At 31.8% G+C, this 26,828-nt stretch overlaps 1 protein-coding gene across 3 annotated transcripts in view; it reads left to right on the top strand.

Moving 5' to 3' along the window:
• Positions 1-3,727, top strand: part of LOC118194758 (motile sperm domain-containing protein 1-like) — a 31,452-nt gene extending 27,725 nt beyond the window's left edge. For all 3 annotated transcript variants that reach the window (XM_085819125.1, XM_035365960.2, XM_085819124.1), the window contains one exon: positions 1,523-3,727. In XM_085819125.1, the coding sequence (XP_085675251.1) occupies positions 1,523-1,554 (32 nt within the window). In that variant the 3' untranslated portion in view covers positions 1,555-3,727. The remainder of the gene's footprint in view (positions 1-1,522) is intronic.
• The last annotated feature ends 23,101 nt before the right edge of the window (positions 3,728-26,828 follow it).

The raw sequence follows: 26,828 nt of genomic DNA, 5'->3' as shown, positions 1-26,828 counted from the left end.
CACTTCCAATGAAGGTACATGTGTCGTCTACACATTCATCGAATCATTTGATTAAGTAAACATAGTCGCATCAATTGTGAAAGATCGATTCTACAGTCTAGCTTGCATTGATGTTACATAAATTTATTTCTTTTAGTATGCGCATCTTAGGTTTTAATAAAGGCGGTCACCCGAAAGTGTCTTGGGTAGTCCACCGGTTGATCATGATCAACTTAATGCCCACACATAGTTTAGATGTATATTTTGTACATGTATTTTTTTTTTTTTTTTTTTTTTTTTTTTTTTTTCATTTGCTTTTCAATCTTGAGTAAGCAGAATTAAGATTTTTGTAGCGTTTTTAGATATGTCATATTTTGTAGCCAATATATTAAATTATTCGGTTACTCATAATTGATAATTAATTCATTATGTGTGGTCAAGAAAATTGTTCAATTTGATCAGGTAAAATAAAAATAGAATTTCAGGAGAAGCCTATTCATGTAATTGTGTTGCTGTGTGGTCAAGTAATGCACAAACACAATTACATGAATAGGCTTCTCCTGAAATAATAAAGTAAATGAAATTTTTGTCAGAATAAAAATTTAGATTTTGCCATTCTTTTTAGAAGTTCTGGAAAGTTAATTAAAGGAAAAATGTAAGAAAAAGTTGTATATATCAAAGACAAACAAATTTATTAATGTGTTGCAAATCGGTGTAACACAGAATTTCACTTGATCTATAATTTCATGTTGTATGGTTAAGATGCACCTGTTGAGCTTTTGTATAGTGTGTTGTTAGTAATTAAGTTACAATTTGTTTGTAATTGTTGAATTTAATTCTTCACATATCACAAAAATCCATTCATGATATAAAAATTTAACCAAAATATTTCCAAACTCATCGGATTAATTGCATTAAAATCAATAACTTTCATCTTTGTCTCATGCAAATTTTCTGAAAAATAATTTCATCATTTTATCTGTAGTTTTGAAAGTTAGTAAAGTCATAATGATACATAATTATAAAAATTGTCTCTCTTGGTGTATTTACAATTTTGCTACTGAGAAAATTTAAGATACTGCAAGATTTAAGATATACAAAACAGTTTTTAGTGTAAAAATATTTCTTATAAAAATATCTATTTAAATTTCTTAATTAAAAAAAATTATTACACACCCTTTTAAAATTTTGGAAGTAATGATCTAATTGGTAATATATTGCATGAAACTGACATATAAATTGACTGCATAACTTTTATTAATAAAATATTTTTTAAATGTTACTTTCTGTTCATTGTATTTACAACCAGAATTAATCTATAAAGAGTAGTACTAGTTTTTATTTTATATTTGTTTATTTACATTCGTCTTTAAAAGTAACATTTGCAAAAAATTTTTTTAATTTTTTTGTTAATTATGTTAATTATTACAAAATTATGTTAAATAATTACTATGTTAATTATGTTACTAAAAAATTTTAAAAATTTTAATTTTTTTGTCCTGCAAATGTATGCATCAGTCTTGAATTCTTTATTTCTTTGCAGGTATGTGCATCATAACCTTCTTTTACTCATGACATCTATGTTATCCGTAACAAGTTTGATTTAAAGTCAGAGTTGATATGTACAGGTGCCTCCTATGGTACAGATTATTCAATGTAAATTATATCCTTATGGCTACTTTAAAAATAAATTTTCTTTTCCTACTGGTCCTTTTATATTACAATTGTTTATTAAAATCTCAATGGATTTTTGAACTTTTTAGCTACATTAAGACATATAAGGAATGTAGAATATTAATTAGTAATGAAATTAATTGAAAGAAATTAAATCAATTTGATGTATGTTTTCAAATTTTTTACTTTATTATCTTGTTTTTATGTCTGTTTTTTCATTCATATGTAGTTATAAAATAAATATTCTAACTATGCTAATTGTCATTGAAATGAGGTTTTTTTTTTTTTTTTTTTTTTTTAATATATATAGATATATATATATATATATATATATTAAAAACCTCATAAATTTTATAGTTGACTAATATTTTTGCAGCAAACATGTTATTTATGCTTTTAAGCTAGAGTTCTATTGTTAATAATCTTTTTTCAATGCATCCTAAAATTGTATATTTTAAAATTCCGATGATATATATTCATATAAATTTGTACTGATATGAAGTTAATGATGATACTATTTTAGTTGTAAACTTTTTTTACATATATATTTATACAGTTTGAGATAGAAGTAAATTCTTGTAGGGGATATTTTTTTAAAGTCAAGTTTTGTACTAATTTTTTATTTAATTTTTATTCTTGCTGAATTTAATTAGTTAATTTCAGTATATGTGAAGATTAGTTTACCTGGAAATGAATTTATAATTAAAATTTTAGATTAATTAGTAAGAATGTTTTGTGAAATTTTTTTTGTATCTCTCCTTACAATTGTTCATGGAAAAAGGAATAAAATTTAAAAAGTAGAGATATCTGCATATTAGCAAAGATTTGCAACTTAATGTAGTTACTTGAATTTCTGCAGTTCCCCAAAGTCCCTTTTTTTCCCCTTTTTTTTTTTTTTTTTTTTTTTTCATAGATTGATCTTCTATAAAAGCAATGTAAAACCAGTATAAGAAAGAGTTATAAAATTTTGTTTCTTGTGTAATGTATGAAATTTCGTCTTAAGTTTTAAACATGAATTTGCTTTAAATATCTAATTTTGTTCCAAATACAGTAGTTCATGGTGAAAAAAGTGTGTAGTTTGTGTACTAGTTAGTTGCTTATTTCTTTGTTAATGTATAGTTATGCATATGTCTTAAGAAATTAGCTTCTTTTATTTCTAATTAATTATTACTTTTTATTATTTTCTGTCTCTGCACTGCTATTATTATTATATTTCTATATTTAGCAGATTATTGTTCAAGCCTTTGAGTTGTCAAATCTTTGCTATGAATGATGCATAACTGATAATAGTTAACAACTTCATGAAAGTATTTGAATAAATAATCTAGTTAAAACTTATGATTAAGTTTAGTAAATGATAGTTAACCTCATGCATGTTTGGTGTTCTGTTTAAAACCATTTTAAAGAAAATGGGGCTTTAAATGTTTGACACTCAAGTCCTGTCCTGTAGAGAATTTGCATAAAAACAGTAAGGAAGTGGTATGAATAAATGTTCTTTAATGTAATCGTGATGATAGTTTCTTCCCATGAAAATTAGTTGTTTTTGAAGTCTTTTTAGGTTTGTAATTTATATTTCTGTTAGTTCCCTTTTTTTTGATTAAAAATTCATATTTTTATGACAATAATTTCTTGTGTGATTAAGAATGTTAAATAATTTTCTATTAGTATAAATATATTTATGAATATACTTTTTATATACTCTTCTATTACTACGTTGGTATTCTTAAGATGGGGGAAAAATGTAATGTAAGAATTCAAACTAGCTGTTATGGAATATCAGAATTCTTTTTTTAGAAAGTGTTGCAGCTTTGTTCTTCAGTATACAAACATCTGTTTTTTAATAAAAAAATACTTAAGAAATACGGAAGGCTTTTAGATGGAACATAACAGTTCTGTGAATTCAGATGTTTTATGTATAATGTGATAACGATTTTTATTGAGAGTTTGCATTTATCTGCCTTTAATGTGAAGTTGGACTCTTATTTTTTATGCATGTAGATTTATTTCTATCAGAGTGTCTTTTTTCTGTGTAAAAAAATTTAGCTCCTTAAAAATAAAGTATTTAAAGCAAGAATTTGTTTTCTTTTGTATTATAAATGCATGTATCAATAGTATTTTAATTTCAAAGTTTTCCATAATTATGTATGAGGGCAATCCCAAAAAAAAGGTCTCCTATTTTTTGGGGATGTAGAGAAAGTTTTAATACGGTTGTTGGCAACACTGTTGTGAGTGGTGCCTTTTCCGCTACCACATAAGCACGCAGGCGCTTCGCTCGGATGCTCAGTCTTGGCTTGGCAGCCATTCAAAATGGAGCTCCCGATAAACGTTACCGCCAGGTGCGAAGTGCGGGCAGTTATTCGATTTTGAACGCAAAAGGCATTAAACCGGTTGAAATTTACCGCCTATTGACGGAAGTGTATGGACAGTTGTGCATGGATGTCAAAAACATTCGCAAGTGGTGTAGAGAGTTTCCAGCCGGTCGTACTGAAATTCATGACGAAGAAAGGAGCGGGAGGCCGTCAATTGCCGACGAGACAATTGCGAAAGTTGAGTCGATTGTTGAGTTCGTATTCGTTGAGTTCGTAAAATACGTAAAAATCGGAGGATCATCTGGATGCTCCTGAAGCTCCTCAACACTTCCTGAAGGGCATGGCGGCAAGCTGGTATGACATGGGCATTGTAAAACTGCCACAGCGTCTACAAAAATGCATCGACCGAAATGGCGATTATGTTGAAAAATAAAGCATTCTTCAATCTTTAAAGTGATGTAGCAATTATAGAAAATAAACGGTTCTTTGTATATCTAAAAATATAGGAGACCTTTTTTTTGGGATTGCCCTCGTATATATCTTTCACATGATACATATGCACATTGTTTTTCTCATGTAATATATGGCATATCGTTCTTCCCATGTATATTATCAGCAGTCAATAGAAAAACAGTGTATTTACATACATGGTTTTCTTTGTTTTTCCGTAACTTGAAAATTGAAAGGGAAAATTGTGCAGTGTAGATTACTTCTGATGGGAGTGGTAAAAGAATTTTTGATTATTAAAAAACACACTGAGGACATTATTAGTTATTGTTTCATGGTTAATTATTGGTTAGAATCAATGACTATTATCTTTATTATAATATATACTTCTACATTATATATTGGATTTCCTTGGATTGTGAATAAAAGAAGAATTTTATGTTAGGCTATGTAATTTAAATCTTTTTAGCATTACAGGCATATGGAAATAAATTTTTTAGGGAACTAAGGTGAAAATTGTAGTGTGTGTCTTATTTGTTCATAATATCCTATTGTAACCTGCTATTAGAGGTTGATCACTGGCAAAACATTCAACTGTTGTGCTTTCTAGATAAGAGGTGATGTTCACTTCTGTAGAATTTTTTCAACTTTATTAACACTTTTAGGGATTTAATCATCACTGGGGATTTTATAATCTGTGTCTATTTCATTTTCCTGTTTATCTCTGTGGGAGAGGGTGCTGAATGGTTTTGAGTAAGATTTTGAAGAAATGAGTGAGCAGACTTAAAATGCGTGTGTGAAGAATAACAATTTAAAGTACTCCAAGAAATGTCTTTTTGTGAAGGAGTCCATATATTGAATACAGGGAGTAATATAAAAGTAAAGTGAATAAGTAAAATCTATAAATAAGTTCCTAATTATTACTCTAAAATTGGTAAGAGAGATATGTGAATAAATATTGTAGTTGCATGCAACAAAATGAGTTTCTTTTGGGGATTGCATAGACTGATGAAGTGCCTACAAAAGCACAGAGAAATGTTATATCATCCATGTGTAAAGGTGTGGTGGAATTTTTATGCTGTTTCATTATTGGGATGTTCTTGATCAAAATTTTGTGAGTGTTAGACAGATAGTCCTCATTTGATTTATATTAATGAAATAATCCAGTCCAGTTCTACTGGTATAAATCATTATCACTAGGGAGCAAAATATTCATAAAAGTTAGTAAACTAATGATTCTAGCAGAACATATTCTATGTCATAAACATGACCACATGCATATGGCACCTTTGCTAACAAAATGGATTAATAGCTTTATGATGCTTCTTTTACATAGAGTTGCTTATTGCTGAAATGCAAGTTAACCTATGAGACCACGTAGTTAAGTGTCTAATAGCGATGCTCTTTACATTAAATCACAACCCCTGTAGACTGAGGGAACATTCACATGATGATTTAAACATCACAGTTGTCAATTGCCATAAGGTTTAAACATCATTAGTTTCATTCATTTTTGTCAAACAGGGTCTAAGCCATAAGTAATCTGGAAAGATAAATTTGCATGTGCAAGAATGTGTCTACAGGTATTCAGCTTCTTTGCTGTGCTTACAAGAAGTAATTTCATATGCCATTAGTGTAAAATTAAAAAGTTGGAACATTTAGGCAAAATCTTTACTTCAATTTCTATGATATAGAAAGGTCTAGTTGCTTAGAAGGGAAGTTCTGTTTATGTCATTTGTGAATATTATTTTTCTGTGTGATTGCTCCCTAAATGCCTTCGCTGATTTAAGTTATGAGTTACCTAAAACAACATATATATAGCAGGCTGTTTAGGAAGCCCATCATTACATATGTGGTAATACTGAAATCTTTTAACTTTTTTAAGAATGCTTTATTATTTACATAAGGAAAAACAAAACATTGTGGGCTTGTTAAATGGTTTTCCCACATGTTTACCAAAAAGCAGAATTTGAAAATAAGTGTTTAAAAGGAAAATTTTTGAAAGAAATTCTTTCAGTCTGTATGTGTTTTATTTACTTTTGATTCCTTTCATCTATGTTTATATAAATAAATTATTTCTATTGGATCAGAGGTAAACTTCTGTGGATTTTCAAATTGAAGTGCATTTTCTTGTAATTATTTTGTTATTGCTATTATGGAATGACATTAATCAAAGCGAATGTTTAAATATGTTCATTTTTGTTCATGCAGTGTAATTCTAACCTGTGTTGTAGCGTAACTTTTGTTTCAGTGTAGTGCTAAGAATGAATGCAAAGCTTCATTTTCATCATATGCTCTTTTATTTTGAGAAAGAAAAAAATGGTATTTGGATTGCTTGTAAAATTGTGATAACTCAGTTCAAAAGTGGTTTGAGAAATTTTGAGTGTTAAAATTTGAGTCTCAAAGAAAATACTTAATCTGGGTGATGATCCTTTGTAAACAACGAAACTCCTTAATTTTTTTATAAAAAATTCTACGAGATAAAGAAGAAGAAGTTGTTTTAGAGACACAAGATAAAAAGTTTCATCAAAATATTAGCCATGTACAAAAATGCTAGAGTGAAGTATGGATTTTATATGTGATGATGATTGTTGTTGGACACTTATTTACTAATACAAGAAATCCGAGTTTGTCCTGCAGAAGATAAAATGTGTGAAAATAAAATTACCTTCATTATAATTCGATTTATTTAAAACAACTTGTATGGCAGTAATGATCAATTAAATTTACGTATCTGTAATTTAGCTTACATAAAAAATTAATTAATTAAAACTTGATCTTCATATAATTATTTGTCTTTCTTAAAACTGGAGCACAATTATTAAAACTAAAACATCATATGCAGATTTAGCGGTATGGAATATATTAAGAAGCACTCAAAATGTAATGAGAAGGAAAAGTGTACTTTTCAATGCAGAATGATATTCACATTGAATTATTACATTGTAAAAAAACAAAACAAAAAAAAAAACAAAAAAAAAGTATTCCACGATTCAATTTTATTTTTAAATTTTGATGTAATCAATAAATTAAAAAATGCAGAAAACACTCTTTTATGTAAAGAGTTTCCATAGTTTAATATATTAATTTAAATCGGTAAATGTATTAGAGATTATTATATAACATTAATATTAGAGTATATATTTGCATAATAAGTATGAGAAATTGATGTGAAATATTATTATTACAATAATATTGTTATATCTACATAGCCAGATTTTTGGTGAATGCCCTATTCTGGGAAAAGAAATGTTTCCTAATGCATTTAAGGTATATCTATAATACTATTATAACTAGGAAATGAATCTTAAAGTATATACTGATATGAAACATAGAAAAAATATTTTTTTCTTCCTTAAAAATAATCTCGTCTACAGAAATAATTGAAATCCGTAATTAAATTTTCTTATCAACTCTAATTAAATTTCAACACTATATATATGTTTATAACTGCTATATTATATCCAGTAACTTTCTCTTCATTTATATTTGTGAATTATTTTCTTCATTTATATTTTTCCTTTACTTGTATTTCCAAATTCATGAACTTTAGTATTGCAAAAATATGTAATGATCAAAATATTCCATTTCTGTCTCTATTAGCCCATAGGGGCGAATATTATGAATATTTGTATGTTTCTCGAACTGTAAAAACACAAAGGTGTACCTAGAGTCACGGTAGAAGTTTTGAATCTCTGTCTCAACATGGGCACCTGGAAGCTCGAATTTGGAATTTGCCTTGCTGGCCTAATTCATATTTTGTAAAACTTTAATGAATTTTTGTTTAAAAACTTAGCAATTTCAAAGCGATTTGTGGCAACACTGTAGGAAATAGAACATTTTTATCTCCAGCATGCAAGACTGTCTATCGGAAGTTCTCAAGATATGCTGTTTTTAAATATTTTTAGTCCAAATGCTCTTGAAACATGTATATATATCAATAAATGAAAACGCCATAATATAAAATCTGAATGCTTTCAGATTTTATTTAGTTATTGTTTTATTTATTTATTTTACATGACAATCAAGATCCTAGAATTTGCTGGAAAACCTTCATTTAAGCTAAGCTTGAAATATGTTTAACATTCTTGTTTTCTAAGATCGTACTACTGATATATTTTAAAAAATTAAGAATTATTTATTCATTTCGTTTGTAATTGTTTGTCATCAAACAATTAAAATAATATAGTGTTTTACTTTGCAAAAAGTGTAAATTCTCAGTCTTCTTTAGATATGAAGTATAGCCTATTTTTCGGAACATCGTTAATTGAATTGTCAGGAGTCCAAGTCTCTTTACAGTTTAAAAGAACAGTTATCATCACAATTTATGGGAAATGCTTGGAAATATGGCACAGGTATGAAGAGCGCAATTCTTTGAAATCTTAGCATCATTCTTCCCGCAGTACTCGATAATCTAATTTTGGAATTTTTATTTGCATGTAACCACATTAGTTCGTAATCATTTGAAGTACCGACTGATAATTAAGTAATTGCACTCACTCAATGATAGAGAGACATGAAATTGAGGAAGAAGAGGATAATGCAGTTGGTGCTACAAAAAATACTCAATTTTTTGGCCACCGTGGACAATTTTCATGCCTTTAATATTCCAGTTACTTGTGCCAAGACAAAAAAACGAGGTCTGATGTATGCAGCTAAATGTTTTTTATGTGATTCCAAAGCATTGCTCAGAGAATGAAGGATTAATTTAGTGAAATAGAAATCAGTAAATGATTGCAGTGAAATGTGCAGGTTTATGTTTGCTTTACTGAAAAATGTAACTTAATGTTGTTATAAAATAAATAAATCCTTGAAAAAAATTATGTAGTTCGTTAAGATACATTAAATATCCATAAGTAAATTATTTGTATAAAATAGCCCCCTTTCCCTTTTTATTGGGAAAATATATACCAGTCTTTGGTTCTAATAAGATCAGATAGTTGAAGCTCTTAGTGCATTTTGAAGCTCTTCACTCATACTATTAGTTTTTTTCAACAAGTCTTAGAGAAGTTACCAAACGTTAAATTGGGGCAAAGATTACTCATGCATCTCAGCTTATATTCCATAAAATGTCATATACTCGCAGAATGAAATTTAGACGGAATTTTGTATTTTATTTATTTATTTATTGCATACATTGTCATGGATTCAAAGACTGAGAAACAATAAATATATCATTCTGCAGCTCACTATCTTTTACCAATTTCTTGCAAAGTGTAACTTTTTTCGATAATTCCCTTATTATCTTGATTGGAGATCTGTGGGTCATTTTCATTCCCTGTGAAGAAATTTCATCTTAAAGGATCCTTTTTCCCACTGTTTGTAAAATTCAGAAAGCATAATGAGGAACTGATAAAGGGTTTCAACGGCTGACTTCTTGAAGGTATCTAGATGCTCTTTGAATGTAATAAAAGCAGTAGCATTAGAAGGAATGTATATAGAAGGCTAAAGAATAAAACAGTTGCTTTCTTCGAATTTCGATTTTATCAGTAACTCAATCCTAAAATTTATAGACATAATATATATCTAAAGGCAAGGCTGATAGGGTTTTGATCAACCGAAATTTTGTGGCAGACTAAAAATTTTATTATGAAGAAAAAGTGCATTGTTTAATTATAAAAAAATTTAAAGAAAATCATTTGAATATTGGATAAGTGGAATTATTTCATTACTCTTTGGCAATCTATGAAAATGATTAATAAGTTCTAGATAAACTTGAGTACAGTGAAATTAGATTTTATTTTGTAGAGAAGGGACTACATTTAGCTGCATCAATATATTATAAACTTTATGCAATATAAGTCTTATAATTTAGCTTTAAATTTACAGATAATTTAAATACTGTTCAATAGTTTTCAGCATTTAATAATAATTAATTAATAAGAATTTAAGTTTATTTTAATATCTTTTGAATTATTTCAGTTAAGCAATTATAAGGCAAATTTCTTGCAAACAATCTAAGAATATTTTAATTCTTTTTGTAATGAAAGTCATCTGAATATCGGAAAAGTAGAATTATTTTGTTATATATTGGCAGTCTATAAAAATGATTAATAATTTCTTGATAAACTTGGTAGTATAGTAGTGAAATTAGATTTTATTTTATAGAGAAGAGGAGCCTATGTTCAGATCAGTATCTGAATATTTAAATCTGTAACTGTATTTAATTTAAGTCTTACAATTTAGCTTTACAGATTATTTAAATAGTGTTCAATAATTTTTAGCATTTTATGAACATAAATTATGAATTTAGTAAACAAAATTACTTCATAAATTAACTTTTAATATTAATTAGATAATAAGACTTCAAATTAATTTTAATATATTTTGAAATATTCCAAATTAACCAGTTATAAATTGCTTGCAAATAATCAAAGAATATTTTAACTCTTCTTAGTACATAAATACATATTTATGTTTTTCAATTAAGAGTCTTCAGTTGTCTAGTCTCATTTTCCTAAAAGAAGGTAAAAGAAAAACAGAGAGAAGGACTTTATATATGCCTTTGGTGTTCAGTATAGAAATAACATATTTCTGTAATTCTAAAAATGGACATAACATTAAGCTAACTAACAAAGAAAAGTTTTTTTTTTTATTTTTATTTTTTTTTTTTTTTTTTCAAAAATAAACGAAATTCATCTCTATATATTTGTAACATTTTAGACTTTTGCAAATGGCAACCGATGTAAAAATGTTAAAAAAGAACTTACTTTGGAATTTAGATCATCAATAGAAATCTGCATAATATTTTAGAACTATTCTGTATTACATTAGTAAATAAGTTTTCTTGGCTAAAAGGAACTTTTTTTATTTTGTAACTTCTAGCAGATATGTTTATAATAAAGTATATTTTCCTAAAATATGTCGAAATTTTCGACATAATTTAGGAATCAGCAACAATAGTATTCCTCTTTAAATTTAATAATTTGGAAAACTTATTATCTGAGAAAATTGGAAATTTGAAAAAATCTGTAATTCTAAGGTAGACACCATTTTCACTGACATTTATGTGGTGGAAACGTATGCTTTAAATTCAAAGAAGTACTGTACATACGAAAACTTAACTACATTAATATGAATTTTTGTGAATATCTAGTAATATGTACTTCCTAACCTGCCTGGTTTGGGATGAATAATCCTGATCGCATTCCTTTCCACTACAATTTACATTCGGATAATATTTTTAATAAAAAATTAGAAAAGTTATTTATTGGCTTAAAACTCTTTCGTATTTAATATTTCCTTTTCCCCCAAATCATTCAGCATTTTATTCGAGGGGTGGAAGCCGAGGGAATAGGTTCGTCGTCGAGATTGTGACTGCTACCGATCCTGTTGCTGCGTGTACGCCCTGTCTGATTCAGCGTGGGGTGCAGAGTGCGGCCAATCTTCTTGCATCAGCATTTTTAAATGCTAATCGACGGTTGGTATTATTTTATAAAAGCCTTGATGCTTTTATTATTTAATTATTTTGATTTATTTTATAATTTTAGAAATTATTTTTCGCTTTTTTTTTTTTTTTTTTTTTTTTTTTTTGCGAATTACGCTTAATTGCTGGCACGTGTGATACCTCGCCTTTTTGCTACCGCGTGTTGCGGCGCTTATTTGCGTTAATTAATTAATTAATTAAACTAATTTTCGGATTTAATTTAATTTTTTGCGTGCGCGTAATAATTAGATTTTGCTCGCTGAGTCTGCTTAGTTACCCCCAAGCTCACGCTGTTAGGTGTGAGTCAGGGGCCTAGTAGACTTCCGCCCGCTCATCCGTCTGCCGGGACACCGTCGATTGGGCCCGGTTCCGGGACTCTAGATTGCTGATTTTGGCGCAGGATTTCTGGACTGCGAATATGGATACGATTCTGGATGCCGTGAGGGTTCAAATCAAGGAACTCGAAATTATTCGCCAACAAAATGGCACATTTACTGACACAGAAGGTAAGAAGCACAACTTCTTACTCAGTATGCTTGATATGCTAGTTGGGGTTAACACAACAGGATTTATATAAAACTTCGGATAACTTGATACATAGTAGTAACGTAGAAAATGATAGGGACAGAAGTCCGATTAAATTACATAATAATCCATTAAATGAAATATCTTTGGATCAACCAACGAGTTCTGATGATGACCTGCCAAAGACAAAAGGTGATCAGACAATTAGAAAACGTACGCAAAGACTAAATTTTAAGAAAATTAAGCTTAGTATTCCTTCGGAAAATACACCACAAAGGCCACACTGTCAGGATAACATTTCAAACACACAAGCTACCTCAGTAGCGGTCAGTGATAACACACAGAATCAAAATAATGAAAATATGGACACTACACCAGCTGAAAATGAAAAATCAACTACCGATAATTCCAATAATCAGACACAAAACAATAGAAATTCTAGGATTCCTCCTATTACACTCAAAGAAAACAAACTACGTTGGAGCGAAATTAGCGCTATATTCCGAGAGAAAAAAATCAAATTTCATGTAAAAAACATAGGCAATGGTAGCATTAAACTCATAACTGAATCTCCAGATGACTATCGGACCGTTGTCCAAATATTAAAAGAAAAACTGGTAGAACATCATTCTTACGTGCTCCCAGAGGATCGATATTTAAAAGTTGTCCTTAGGGAACTCACTGAAAACACCTTGATCGAGGATATTAAATCCCAATTAGAACAACTTAATTATCAGATCAAAGATATCAAACAGATGACCAGACGCCGTAGTGGAGAAGTCACCAAAGACGCCGTAGTGGAGAAGTTCATTGTTCTTGATATCTCTTCCTAAGAATGAAAAGTCAAAGGAAATCTACAACGGAAAATTTTCAAAAAATAAATTCAAAGAATACTTAGGCAGCAAGCACCCCTGCAAAGTTTTCGTTGTCAGGGGTTTAACCACACTCAAGCGGGTTTTAACTATGCACCCAAATGTGTCAGATGCGGTAACGAACACTTTGTTAAGGACTGCCCAGATAAGAATAACAGCGAAAAGCCCTTATTCTGTGTAAACTGCGGGGGTTCTCACACTTCCAGTTTCAGGGTTTGCGAGAAATTTCCGAAAAGGAAGTCCGACAAACCTAACATCTACCCCAGTAGGGTAATTGAGAGTAAATCGTATTTGCAGGCACTGTCTACAGGCCTATATTCTAAGTGAAGCAAAGCAAGTCTTCAGTAACCTTGCGGAACTCGTTTCCGTCATTAAAAGTGCTGGGTTTCAAATATCGCAGCACGTCAAAGAGATTAAACAAACTAATCAAGAGCTAAAAACCTCTACTACTGCTGATAATGGGTCAAGTTTTTAGACCTACAAGTGTTCCCATCTCTATTATGATTTGGAACGCAAGAGGCATTCAATACAAGATCGCGGAACTCTTAAATTTTCTTACGTGTCATGACATAGACGTGGCGATGATTACTGAGATCTTTGCTACGCCAAGCACAAACATGAGGATTCCGAATTTTAACTGTTACAGATGTGACCGTCTAAGTCACCGAGGTAGGGGGGTCGCAATTTATGTCCGTAACTCTCTGCAATCCTGTATGATAAATGACGAGCGCTATAACGGGCATGAGCTAGTCACTGTGTCTGCCCTCCTTCCGCACTATGGAAATGTTTATTTCAATTCAATGTACAACCCGCCAAAAAATATCCTTGATATCAATTACCTGGCCAAAATTCTGGACACCAACAAGCAAGTCATTCTTGTGGGTGACTTAAATGCCAAAAGTCAGGAATGGAGTTGTAGAAGGACGAATAGAAATGGAATTAAATTATCTGAATTCATTAAAAATAATCCAATTTATTTTCATGTTCCTAGTGAATACACGTATCTGCCGCAGAATCCAAATACTGGAGACATTCTGGATATTTTCCTCTCCACCATCTCTTTCACCTTCGATCTAGAAGTACTTCAAGAGCTAGATTCGAATCATTGCCCGGTCATTGCGACCCTAGGTACGAACAAGGATATCCTGGATGATTATATCAATACGACAAATTGGAAGGTCTTTCATGAAATTCTCACTGAATGTCACAATAATAATTTTAGACTTAACACGATGGACGACATCGAACTTGCTGCCAATCAGCTTACTTTAGATATTCAAAATGCCTATAAATCGGCTACTAGAAAAATCCCTAGACGGCAAGTTACTAATAAGTTACCTAATAGGATCAAAAATCTCATCAAAGATAGAAACGAACTTAGGAAGAGGTTTCATCTTACCTGTGATCCGAATACGAAGAAAAAGATGAATAGACTTAGCAGAGAGATTAAAAAGCAGATTACTATGCATCGCAAAGAACTTTGGGATGAGAAGATCGAGAGCTTTAATGAACCAACGTCTTACTAAAGATTTAAACGTCTTACTAAAGACCAGAAGGACCAGAAGTAGCTCCTTCTGGTCTTTAGTAAGACGTTTAAAAAATAAAACTACTGTCAATAGGCCAATTTATCATGAACACGGCATTGCACTCACAGACATTGAGAAAAGTAACACTCTTGCAGAGCACTTCGATAAACAGTTCGCCCCAAATACCGCCCCGTGCAACCAGGAGTTTTCAACTATCGTCAGCTCCACGGTGACTAACTGGATTCGTACAAACGTCACGCATAATCGATAAGAACTCACTTCGCCTCAAGAAATTTTGAACATTATTAAGAAACTCAGAAATAGAAAGGCCCCCGGGCAAGATAATGTGAACAATGTGGCGCTGAAATGGCTGCCTATTAATATGGTCAATCGTCTCACAGGTATTTTAAACGCCTGCCTATACAATAGTTATTTTACACGGATATGGAAGACTGCTGAGATGATTGTGCTCCCCAAGCAGGGGAAAAATCTGACGAAGCCGGAAGGATAACCGGCCCATCAGCCTGCTTCCCAGATACTTGAACGAATCATCCTCAGCCGTATACAGCCCCATCTTGAAAAGCTACCACTCGAACAATTCGGATTTTGGAAAGCCCTCTCTACGACAAAGCAGCTAGTACGACTGAATGAGTTCATAGGCAAAGCACTGCACAACAAAAGATAAGTTGCCTTACTCATGCTGAACGTGGCGAAGGTATTCGACCGCGTCTGGCATGAGGGGCTTATTTACAATTAACTTAAAGTTCAGCAGTGAGTTAATAAAGATCATCCACTCTTTTCTGTCCAACAGGACGTTCTTTATTCAAATTGGTAATAGTATCTCAAATAAGAGGCATGTGAAGGCCGAGGTTCCGCGGGGATCTATTCTCGGACCTGTGCTCTATTTATTCTATGTGGCTGACCTACCTGCAGAACATCTGGATCAAAACTTTTTCATGGGATGCTATGCAGACGACACAGCCTCTGCTGTTAAGTCTGGATAGCCGAATTTAAAACTTCTCTTAAAGAAACTTCAAAGATTTATGCTCAAGCTTGAGCAATGGTGCACTATGTGGAAAATCGCAATTAATGCCGATAAGTCCAATCTTATTATTTTTAAGAAAAATAAGATGAACCATCCCTTGACTGTACAGCTGAAACTCTTTGATACCATAGTTCCTGTGGTCAAAAGCGCCACGTATTTAGGACTAAAATACAATTCAAATTTCCTTTGGAAGGATCATATAAATCACGTCAGGGGCAAGACCATTAGTGTCATTCAAAGTCTCATACCAATTCTGCCTGCAACTTCTAGATTGGATTCGAAGCGAAAAAGACACATCTATAATTCCATAATTCGGCCTATTTTTGCGTATGCGTCTCCCGCCTGGGCCACGGTTCAAAAGAAGGAGTTGAGCAAACTTCAGATTATTCAAAACAAAGTTCTAAGGATGATAACCAACGCCCACTATTACGTCTCAAATCAGACCCTACATCGAGACCTAAAGATGGACTCAATTGAAATGTATTTGCATAATTTCTTTAGAAATTTCTTTAGAAATTAATTTCTTTAGAAAGGCGCAGGACTGTAATCACTTGAACGATCTTAATGTCTTAAATTACGTCATTCTGGAGGAAGATGCTTCGTTACGACCACTCGCAGCCCACCTCGCCCGGGACTTAAATTTTCCTACATAAGTTGCCATACAAATTGTGCAGAGTTCTTGTACATAGTGTATATATTTTGAGTTCTCATTTGTATTTAATTTCAATAATTTGTATCTTTGTATCTTCTTAATTTGTATCTTTTTAATTTCATAATTCATCTTATGTATCCTAATTGTAGATAATTTTTTTCACTATTGCACTTTTTATGTATCATGCATTGTATTTCACATGTCCTGAATGAAATTGTCGGATTTGTCTGTGTCTTTCTTAATGCAACAACACAAACATGTCACACAGTACCCTCACGGCTTCTGTTTCGTGCATTTCTCACTGCGCTCGCCTCTCAATGGCTTTGCGACACATGGTCGCCCCCTTTAAACCACCTTTGACCTCTACTAATCGTCAAGAATGTTCAAAGTCATGTGCCCACTGGGCTTACTCTCATGAGCCGGACAAGTTGCGCTATTACGCGACATTTCGGCTATATCGGTACAGATCAGACCAGACCAAATCATTCATTATTTTTCATGTAGTGTAACTGAAAGCACATTTAAAGCGTAATTGAGAGCTCCGTAGTTCGAATCCCAGCGAGAGTATTGCGGACCTCTTTGATTACCTTGCTTCGAAAAGTTCTAAAATGACTACAGTTGGCACCGGAAATAAAAAGCGGTGGACCATAATTTGTCACCAGCAGGATTTAGTGACTGGACCCTGTCATCCCTAGTCATTCTCTTTAAGAGAGGGTATATATATATATATATATATATCTCCCTCCTTTCTGCGTGTCTTTATGGTATAATTGGAAGTACATTCGACATGTAATCGTAATGTCCGGAGTTCGAATAGCACATTTTTCATATATTCTGCATCGATATAACCTAAGAACCTGCAGTCGATTTACTGCTCACATTTTTAAATGGTAACTCAAGCTAAAGAAATCGTTCCCCAACATTCTCAGAGCTTCTCTGTCCGATAGACAAATACGTCTGTAATAGTGAGAAAAGACAGAGAATATTAGAGAGACATTATGTTGTAGCTTCATGAAAAATCATTAAATTTAACCAAGCGTAGCAAATGAATGGTAACTGACTGGAAAACAACATTAAGAAATAATATCTTTGAGCTAGGAAACAGTTCTATTTGCTTTGTCGAAAATTAGTGTTTTTTTTTTTTTTTTTTTTCAACCTTTCAGTACCTTTCATGAAATATCAATTGAAATTCGTTGAATCGTTAGAAGATTTGTTTAAATTCGGAAACGTGTTCGTAAAATTAACTAGGATGCAGGACAAAAGTCTGTAATATTAGATATGATGATAGTCAGAAAGGTATTCTCGTCTCCTGACGAGTTGGAATGATCAGTGTTAGAGAAAGTACTATGACAGCTGAAGATCACTGGCTCAGTTCGTAACGGAAATCCGGAAATATTTTGTCAAACTGGTTATTTCTGAAATGTATCTCAACGAAGGTAACAGTACGTACAGGCTAATGTTTTTAAAAGTAAATCTAAAGCTCTTTTGCCTTCCTCGAAATGTATCTTAACGGAAGTTAAACATAAAGTATATCGTTTGATGTAATAGGATTATTATTAGCATTATATATCAATTTTTATGTTCGAAATTTTGTTGGAGCCATAAAAGAGTACATAGAACCTTGTAATAAAGGCCGTATTTGCGATATAGTGCACGTTCTGACAGCGAACTAATATGCATGGGCAGCAAAACTACACTGTAAACGAAATCATTGATGCATGGAGTCATATAGCATCTTTTAACATTACCATGACGCTATATGCTCTCGATATATCTGCGACTTCATGTAGTCCTATAACCAGAATTCGCCACCTATCAGATGCGGAGATCCGAATAGCTATTCATATTGCAAGTGCAGATTTTATTACAACTTTTTCATCAGATATTGAGAGAAATAGAAAAGCAGCGTTACAATGACGTTACATTCTGAATGAATGTTATAAAATTCAATGAATGCGTTTCTCCCTCTTTATAAGGTATTTCTTCCGCCTTCTTAACGAGCGTTCGTGGTATAGTAGTTTGCACGCTCAGCGCGTATTGAGAGGTCCGCGGCTCGATTTCCGGCGAAGGCGTTCATCTTTCCTGCTTCCAAAAAAATACGTAATGTCTCTATATCGTTAGAAATATTGCTGTTTCGTAACAGATCAGCATAATGTTGACTTTTGAGAGAGTTATTTCAACTATAATCCAAATTCCAACAAGCATAAAGCTATATGGTGGACTTAATTGCATTTAAAAATTTGCGTAATAAAATTCCTTTAAAAGAAAATCCTTACATTTTGCATATTTGTGAACAAATTCACTGCCATATGTTATGAATTAATTATATACTAATCGCCTTTCCATTCTGTACAGATGGCGTTTTCATATGTTATAAATTCGTTGAAATAATTTTTAAAAAATATTATTGAATTTTGGAATAGCCAGTATCACGAAGTGATTTGCTTGCAGTGTTTTTTTATTATTCACTTTTAATTTCGGTGTGATTATAAACCATTCACACTGTGGTGCGATTATAAGAATATATCATTTTGTTCTTAAAACTACTGTACTCTTATCAGCTATATCATAAGCGATATTCCATAGAAAATAACTAAGAATGGGAACTTTTTGGTTTTATTTTTATAGTGAAACATTAAATTAACTGAGATACGAATGGAGTTTTTAAAGCTGTACTTGTCATATAACGTCAGAAAATAATTTATGTGTTGTTCGGTTTTTAACTAAATTAGTTTAGCTTTTTTCTTTTGTAGAGTCAATACATTTATTTCTGAGCAGGACACATGAAAAATCAGCAGTGTCCTTGCCGAGACTCGAATTCTGGAGCTCCCACTTGTCAACCAAGCATGCTTTCAATTACGCTACAAAGGTATACGATAAGCAGAAAATTCCTTGCAGTATTGAAGGCATACAAACGGCCTGAATACTGGCAGTTCCAATCTGGGTTCGAATCCAGACGAACGGACTGGCTGCATGGACGTTTTCGAGGTTTTCCCTACGTGTAGCATGTATACGAGCCAGATTTCCTTAGAAAGTTCTCCACGAAGGCATCCCATTCCTTATGCAGATAGCTCTAACCTTGCAGTATTATCCGAATTGCATGTTATACAAGGTAGCATCAGTCCATATTACTTTAATTACTTTAGATGATCGGTATTCTAGTATTACGATGATTAAAAAAAAATGTTAACACTACATTGAGGAACAAATAATTTGTTTAAAGGACGGAAACTTCATTACAAAAAGTTTTTTTTTTTTTTTTTTTTTTCAGTGTGATGAAAACTTTCTTAAGTTTAAGATGAAAACTTTTTAAAGAAAACTTCTTCTTAAGGCGTACCATTACATGTCCTTTAACGTTGCGATTTTGCTCAGTTTCGCCCCCAATTTTGATGGAGAACACCACAGGAAGGGCGGGTCCGAGAGTCTCCCACCCCTCTTCCCTTCCACCAAACCACACGAGAGGACTTTCGGCTCTCCGCGTATTTAAAGTGCCGCCATGCTACGCCGACACTATACATTTACAAACATCCATTCCTTCTCCAGGATTCGAGCCCGGACCCTTCGACACGGCAGTCAGCGACGCTAACCACTATACCGTTTGGGTGGCTCCTTTAACGTAGATGTTTTCATCTGGACGGTGCTACTCCACACTTCGCTAGATATGTCTGTGACTGGCTCACTGGATCTTTTCTAACGCAGATGAATCGAAGAAAAGAATCCTTGGAATATCCATCCCTTTTTCCCGACCTAATGTCATGTGATTTTTGGTTGTAAATAATGGTCACAGAACATGTTTATGCAACGAAACCATGTAATGTTGTGAACCAAAATAAAAGAATGGAAGCTGTTCTAGACAATATAGCACTAGAAATACACCCCTGAAATATGAGATGGATTCCAAAAAAATGTTGGCAAGGTTGGCAGACTTGTAGAGAATATTTGAGCAAATCGTTATGTAAATTGATTTAATATTGTTCAATAATAAAAAATCTAAACATAGACGATGAATTGTACATTTTCTATTTCCCGTATAATGTTATGAAGCATCCTGTATTAAGCAACTTTTTAACGCGACACTATATTTTAACATTTTAATGCGAAATTAAACAACATTTAGACGCGACAAGAATGTTTTTAACATAATACCAGTTGCTGAAAAAAAAGATGTTTTTTTTTTTTTTTTTTTTTTTTTTTTTTTTTTTTTTTTTTTTAAAAAAAGAAGAAAAATTAAAAAGCTGAATGTTCCAATAGCCCGTTTCTTCTGTCTGCCTATGATGTGATGATCCAAACCGTACATATAAACAAAGCTTTTTAAATTCCAAACCAGCAGAATTTTATTGTCAACAATTCTCGTTTTCAGGGCACAGATCTCGTTTTCTGCGTAGGCCAATCTGGATCACTGTGTCAATGGACAGTAAAAAAGCGTGGACGGTATATCCGCTTTTTCTCCCACGGCATTGAAAATGTTGCGAACAATACTAAAAAGAAAAGGCCAGTTTTGTTCTTTTCTGATAAGTTACCTGTATTATCACAAGCGAAGAATAAGGTATTGTTGCGCCTGTAAAATTTCTAAGTGATAAAAATACCGGGTAATTATAAATGGGGTGAGGAAATTTTCCGAATTTAGACCGCTTTAACAACAAATTTAGCAACATTTTTTCCGAATTAGACAGTTTTAATGACTTAAAAGTATTCATAAATAAATAAATTAATTAAAATATATGATGTGGATTTTGGAACAATACTTTTTATTTCAAACAAGTCTTATTCCAACAACATTTTTGATTTTTTCATAAACCACTTAAACTTTAAGAACCACTTTAAGTAAAAACCATAAAGTTTTGTTGATAATGTTCCTCCTGTAAACGAAGATATAATTCAATTTTTAATTTTTTTTTTTTTTTTGCTGATTTAAAAGAAAAGATATTACTTCGAAAATGCAAAAATGTTTGTTCCATTTCAGTTTTGTTTCCGGATTTTTGTTGAACTTTCTGAACAATTCTGCATCTTTTCCATTATTATTTTATGGAAAGATCCTTTGTCAGATAAAACTTTTCAGTCAAATCACTTTTTGACAACGTGCAATTCAAAGTATTATAGCAGAATTTCATTACCTATAGATAGAACAGAAACTGAAAATTCTCTTACAAGCTACTTTTCTCGTGCATGGCATTAATTTGAAAATGTGTATACCACATTTCTTCCATTCTAAAAAGCGCTTGATTTCAGAAAATTAATAGAGAAAGGAGACCTTAATCCTAGCATTTAATAATAAGCGACTTATTTAAAATCAATAATCTACCTATTTAAATTAACACTAAAAAAATTTGGAATAATGAATAATTCCAAGAAATCTGGAATGCTAAGAAGGCATCGGCTCTAAGATTAGTGACTAAGCATGGGCACCTAAATGACAAATCTATTAATTATAAATTTCATTGTCAAAATATAAGCCATTATGTATATAAATTTATCAAGGGTACCCAACGCTTTTATTGTTCTTAATATAAAATGGTAGATGAATTTTGTAAAGAAATTTTTTAATCAACTGTTCCCATCGAACTATATGATAAATTATTTTCTTCTTTAGTCAAATATTATTAAGCTTTCAATAAAAACTTTTTTTACAAATTAAAAAAAAAAAAAAAAAAAAAAAATGTTTCCATCTCTTCAGCTGTGCGCCTTTGTGGGATTGCTAATTGGTAAAAGCGTCTTTTTATCAAACATTATGTTCATCGGACAGTATGTTAATTGGAAAAACAATATGTTCATTCGACAGAAGCAGATGGATAAGATCAGCACTCATTTAAAAAGTAATTATTAAGAAAACAAAAGAAAGAGGCGAAATAATCCAAACCTTTTATTTTATAATATAAGGAATATAATCATTTTAATATGCAGCATTCTTGCAACAAATATAATTTCGAATTTTTTGAGTGAACACTTTTTGGGGGAATATAATGTTTATTGTTTTTTGGGAATAGAATGTTCTGTTTATTCAACGGAATTTTTTCGAGGAGTTTATTGTTTTCAGTTCTCGGATTTAGCATCGTAGAGAATTAGAAAAATATTACCACTTCACCCTTTGTTGCAAATCACGGGTATAAAATATTCAGTGAAAAAGTACACAGCTACTCCATCAATTATTAAACATTTTCTTTATTGAAGACAGAATTACTTTAGACTTTATTTCTTTATCGTACACAGGTATAAATAAGGACTTAGCTTATGATGAAATGATTATCTTGGCAAAATTTATTCCTTTTATTTGGTTTTGTCATTTCGTGCATCTGGCCCACCAGCGTCAGAGCGGTAACGTCGCTGAACATTGGTAGTTCGGTCCGAGGTTCGAATCCCGCGAACGGGCTGGCTGCATGTGCGTTTGCGTGGTTTTCCCCATGTGTAACGTGTATGCGAGCCAGTTTCCCTTAGAAAGTCTTCCACGAAGGTATCTCTCCTCTTAGCCAGATAGCCCTCGAGGCTTTGCCATAATCGCACACACACACATTTTGTGCATCTTATTTATAATGTAAGATTTGTATTCTGTATCTTTTAACTTCTGGGAGAGGTTGGGCTAATGGAATTAATAGATCTATCATAACTGTTTAGCTTGAAATTATTTCATATGTTAAACTGAAGTTTCCTTACCAAGGTAAGATTGCAGTTTAATTCCAGTCTTATTTATTTAACATTTTGAAGAAAAGTTTCAAATATATATATATATATATATATTTCTTTTTTTGTTTTTTGTTGTTAACATTTTGCAAATTCAATGGTAAACGTCTCGAAATGTGCCGTCCAGATGGGAGAGTGGTTAGTGACTATGACTGGCGTACTGAAAGGCTCGGGCTGGAATCCCGGAGAAGGCATGAATGTTATTTGTCCGTCCCTTCATAGGAGCCAACAGTGGCCCGTCTATTTATGTGCACAAATAATAACACCACCGGTTCCGGCCTTAGCAGTGGCCAACGCCTATAAACAACCCAAGTCCGCCACTGTAGAAAAAAGAATGTTTTGAAGTGTTACACTATAAACCAAGGTTTTTCAGATTGCAAATCAGTTTTGTTTTATTTTAGAATCAAAGCCAATATATCTTGTTCCTATGCCAAGTGCCTGATCGTTTGAGTCAAATTTTGAATAATTTTATCAAATATAAAAATAGCCTCTCTTAACTCATAATTTATTTCAGTGCTTTCTGATAGTATTTTTAAAGTGAAAATAACTTATTTACAGTGAATGTGAATAGCAGTAATAAAACAAAAAGAAATCCTTATTTTAGAAATACAACCAATTAAGTGCATGTAAGCACTTTTTTAACAAAACTAAATTCTCTGAAATATTAATTCATAAATAATTTATGATACAAATATAAAGACAAATAAATCTTTTCACAATATACGTTAAATTCAGGACATTCAAATTTTTTTTATATATGATGCATTCAGGGTGATCTTTTTAGCTGATGCCTAATGCTCGGGTTTTTCAATATGTCGATGAAAGACGAGGATTACTCTTTTAATAATGGCGAGCCGATCACGAGCTTTCAAAGTAAGTAAGACATATGAGGAGAGCCATACTCAGCAACGTAAGAAAGAGGAAAGACGTTAACGTAAAACTTGGATTTTTGCTAGAGTAGGGAGTATTTATCAGCAGTAGTATTCACCCACTACTCTGGTATAATCTGGATAAAGTATGGTTTAGTATTCCTTACATTATTATCTTATTTGAGCTACGTCGTCACTTTTGAATTTTAACCCTACGTGATGTATCTGTTATATTGATTATTGGCATTTCATTCGCTGAAAAATCCGCAGGTAATAATTTATCACGAATAGTAATTCCTTATCGGGTATAATGTTTGCTAATTCCGCATCTGGGTCACAAAAGACTGAGAATGTTAAGATATGTGAAATGATCTTCAAAATCAAGAATGTGCATGTAAAAAAATTAAACTTATGATTTATCTTTAACTAACTGTTTCATTACAAATATTGTTCTGTAATTATGTTTTTATTTTTTCGTAAATGACTTTTTTCTGGCACAAAATGTTTTTAAAAAATTCTTTAAACTTCCTTCTTCTACTTCTATAAGAAAATACCGATTTTCTTTAGCAATATGTCCATATTATTGACACATAATTTTTGGAAGTTATTTATTCCGAAGATTACAGTAAGAGTATGCAAAACTATCTTCTTATGAGAACGAAGGAAAGATCCATGTCTCTCAGTGAAGTATCATTTAAAGGCAGAGGCAATGAATCGTTTTAACGAGTGCCATAGAAAATTCATAAAATTTTTGAAAGATTGAAACATAAAATTTTTGAAACATTGATTGACCGTTGTCAAGCAATGTTTTAAAATGCGTGAGCTATTTTTACAGATCCTTTCTGGAATTCAGGTTTCTTAGGTGAAATAATTCTTGATTTAAGTGAACGAATCCTTCAAGGAAAAATTTAAGAAGACTTAACTTCGAATACATCCAAGAGAAGTACCAGAGCAGAGGCGTAGCTAGGGTAGGGCAAGGGGGGACAGCTGTCCCCAGGCGCAGCATTCAGGGGGCGCCAAATTGATGTTACGAAATTTTAGAATAAAATGTTTTCCGTTCTTGGCACAGAGAAAGGGGCGCAAAATCTTCAATTGTCCCCGGGCGCTGAAAACCCTAGCTACGCCTCTGTACCAGAGGCTTCGCTTTCCCTTTCGTGATTACTAATGATAACATCCATATAGAAATTCTTTATTTTCTTTTCTGAGTAGGGTGATTAAATTTATCTGGCTTCCACAAGTTGTTTTTTAAATTTAAATAGTTTGAAATAGTTATATCTTTTTTTATACTTATATAAAAAAAAACTCTTAACAGGATTAAGCCAATTAAGAAATTAAGATAATTTAGTAAGAAATTAAGGTACATATGCACTTAACTATTAATTTAAGAAAATATTTCAATTTTTTTAAATATCGTGTTTCTTAGAATTATCATTAAATGTAATTTAAATAATTTCTTATTTGGTGTAATTCTTGCCTGCCTAAAATTAGAAGAAATAAATTACTCCTAATTAGGCAACAATATATTTTTAAGATACCTTTTGGCCTAAAAATAGCACATTATATAAGAAATTAGTCTTATATACAATCTATATCAAATTTAGATATTTATAAGAGAAATTTATCTTCTTATATGAGTATTATCAGATAATGTTGTTTTAATATAAGTAATTTCTTATCGTGTTTTTCCACGGTATATTTTGAACTGAATAGATTAAAAACGGAAACAATTCTGCGGTGACTTTCAGAATCGGAGAAATGAATTCAAATGCGATAATACGAAATTGATTGAAATGGTTAGTTTATAATAAAGCATACAGCCGTTTAAAAAATAAAACAAAGATCGTTTGAAATCAAAGTACCTGAGTTAGTCACAATGCCTTTGCAAAGTTTCAAATAGGTAGAAATTTTTAATAATATCGGTATTTTAAATGTTTTAAATAACCTTTCGAAGGATATGCTCTAGAAGTTTCGACCACCAGTGTATTCTTAATTCGTATGAATGACGTAACATTTACTTGCGAAGTTTCGAGGCTTTGTGAACTTTGAGATATTTTTGGCAGGTGGTCACACACTGAACTAACAATTATATGTAAAAGCCCGAAATAAAATTAACTTAGACCATATTCATGGCTCTTTTGTGTAGTTCCTAACAAGGCTGCGTACCTTCCATGGACTTACGTGTCTTCTGCTTGAAAAGATCTAAGTAATTGCTGACTATTTTTGATTCATATAAATCATTAGGTTTTTCCAGGTGCTTGTAATTTTTATTCCAGGAAGAACTTTTTTTTTCCACTTTTAGTCGAAACTTTCTAGATCTTGGAAAGATTCATAATTTCTGAAACATCTTTGAGTTAAGAGTTACAGGTGCATTTCTAAGACCTATGAAATGGTGGATCAGGGACCCAATAAACACATCTGCAAACTTTTGCATCTTTCTTTTCTGCTTATTGTATTGCAGTTCATCTTACTGGTACTTAATGAATTATTAAACGCATACGTTACACGTGTTCAGCATTAATATTATGCTAGCGCCGCCTAATTTTTCCATTAAAAATTAGTGGTTGTTGTTGTTTTAAATTTATATTCATTGACGTATTAAGCACGTAATTTGCTTTGTGAATATTTATTTATAAATGATGTTTACCAAAATATTTGTTGCTGAAGATTAGTGAACCAAAGGATGTTCAGTTAGTATATACATATGCTCGGAAGGGATGCTACCCAAAAATAGAGCAGTTCCTTGAAATGCGGACATAGGTTGTCATAATAATCTAAATCGCTTGACCAAAACGTACACTCCCTAAAAAATATCCCTAGTGACCCATTACT

This window comes from Stegodyphus dumicola, chromosome 6 (assembly GCF_044657685.1).
Source record: "Stegodyphus dumicola isolate Sdum_Otavi_A_Nest chromosome 6, ASM4465768v1".
NCBI lineage: Eukaryota > Metazoa > Arthropoda > Arachnida > Araneae > Eresidae > Stegodyphus > Stegodyphus dumicola.
The sequence above is the reverse complement of the archived record's forward strand: the minus strand, read 5'-3'. Positions and strand labels throughout refer to the sequence as shown.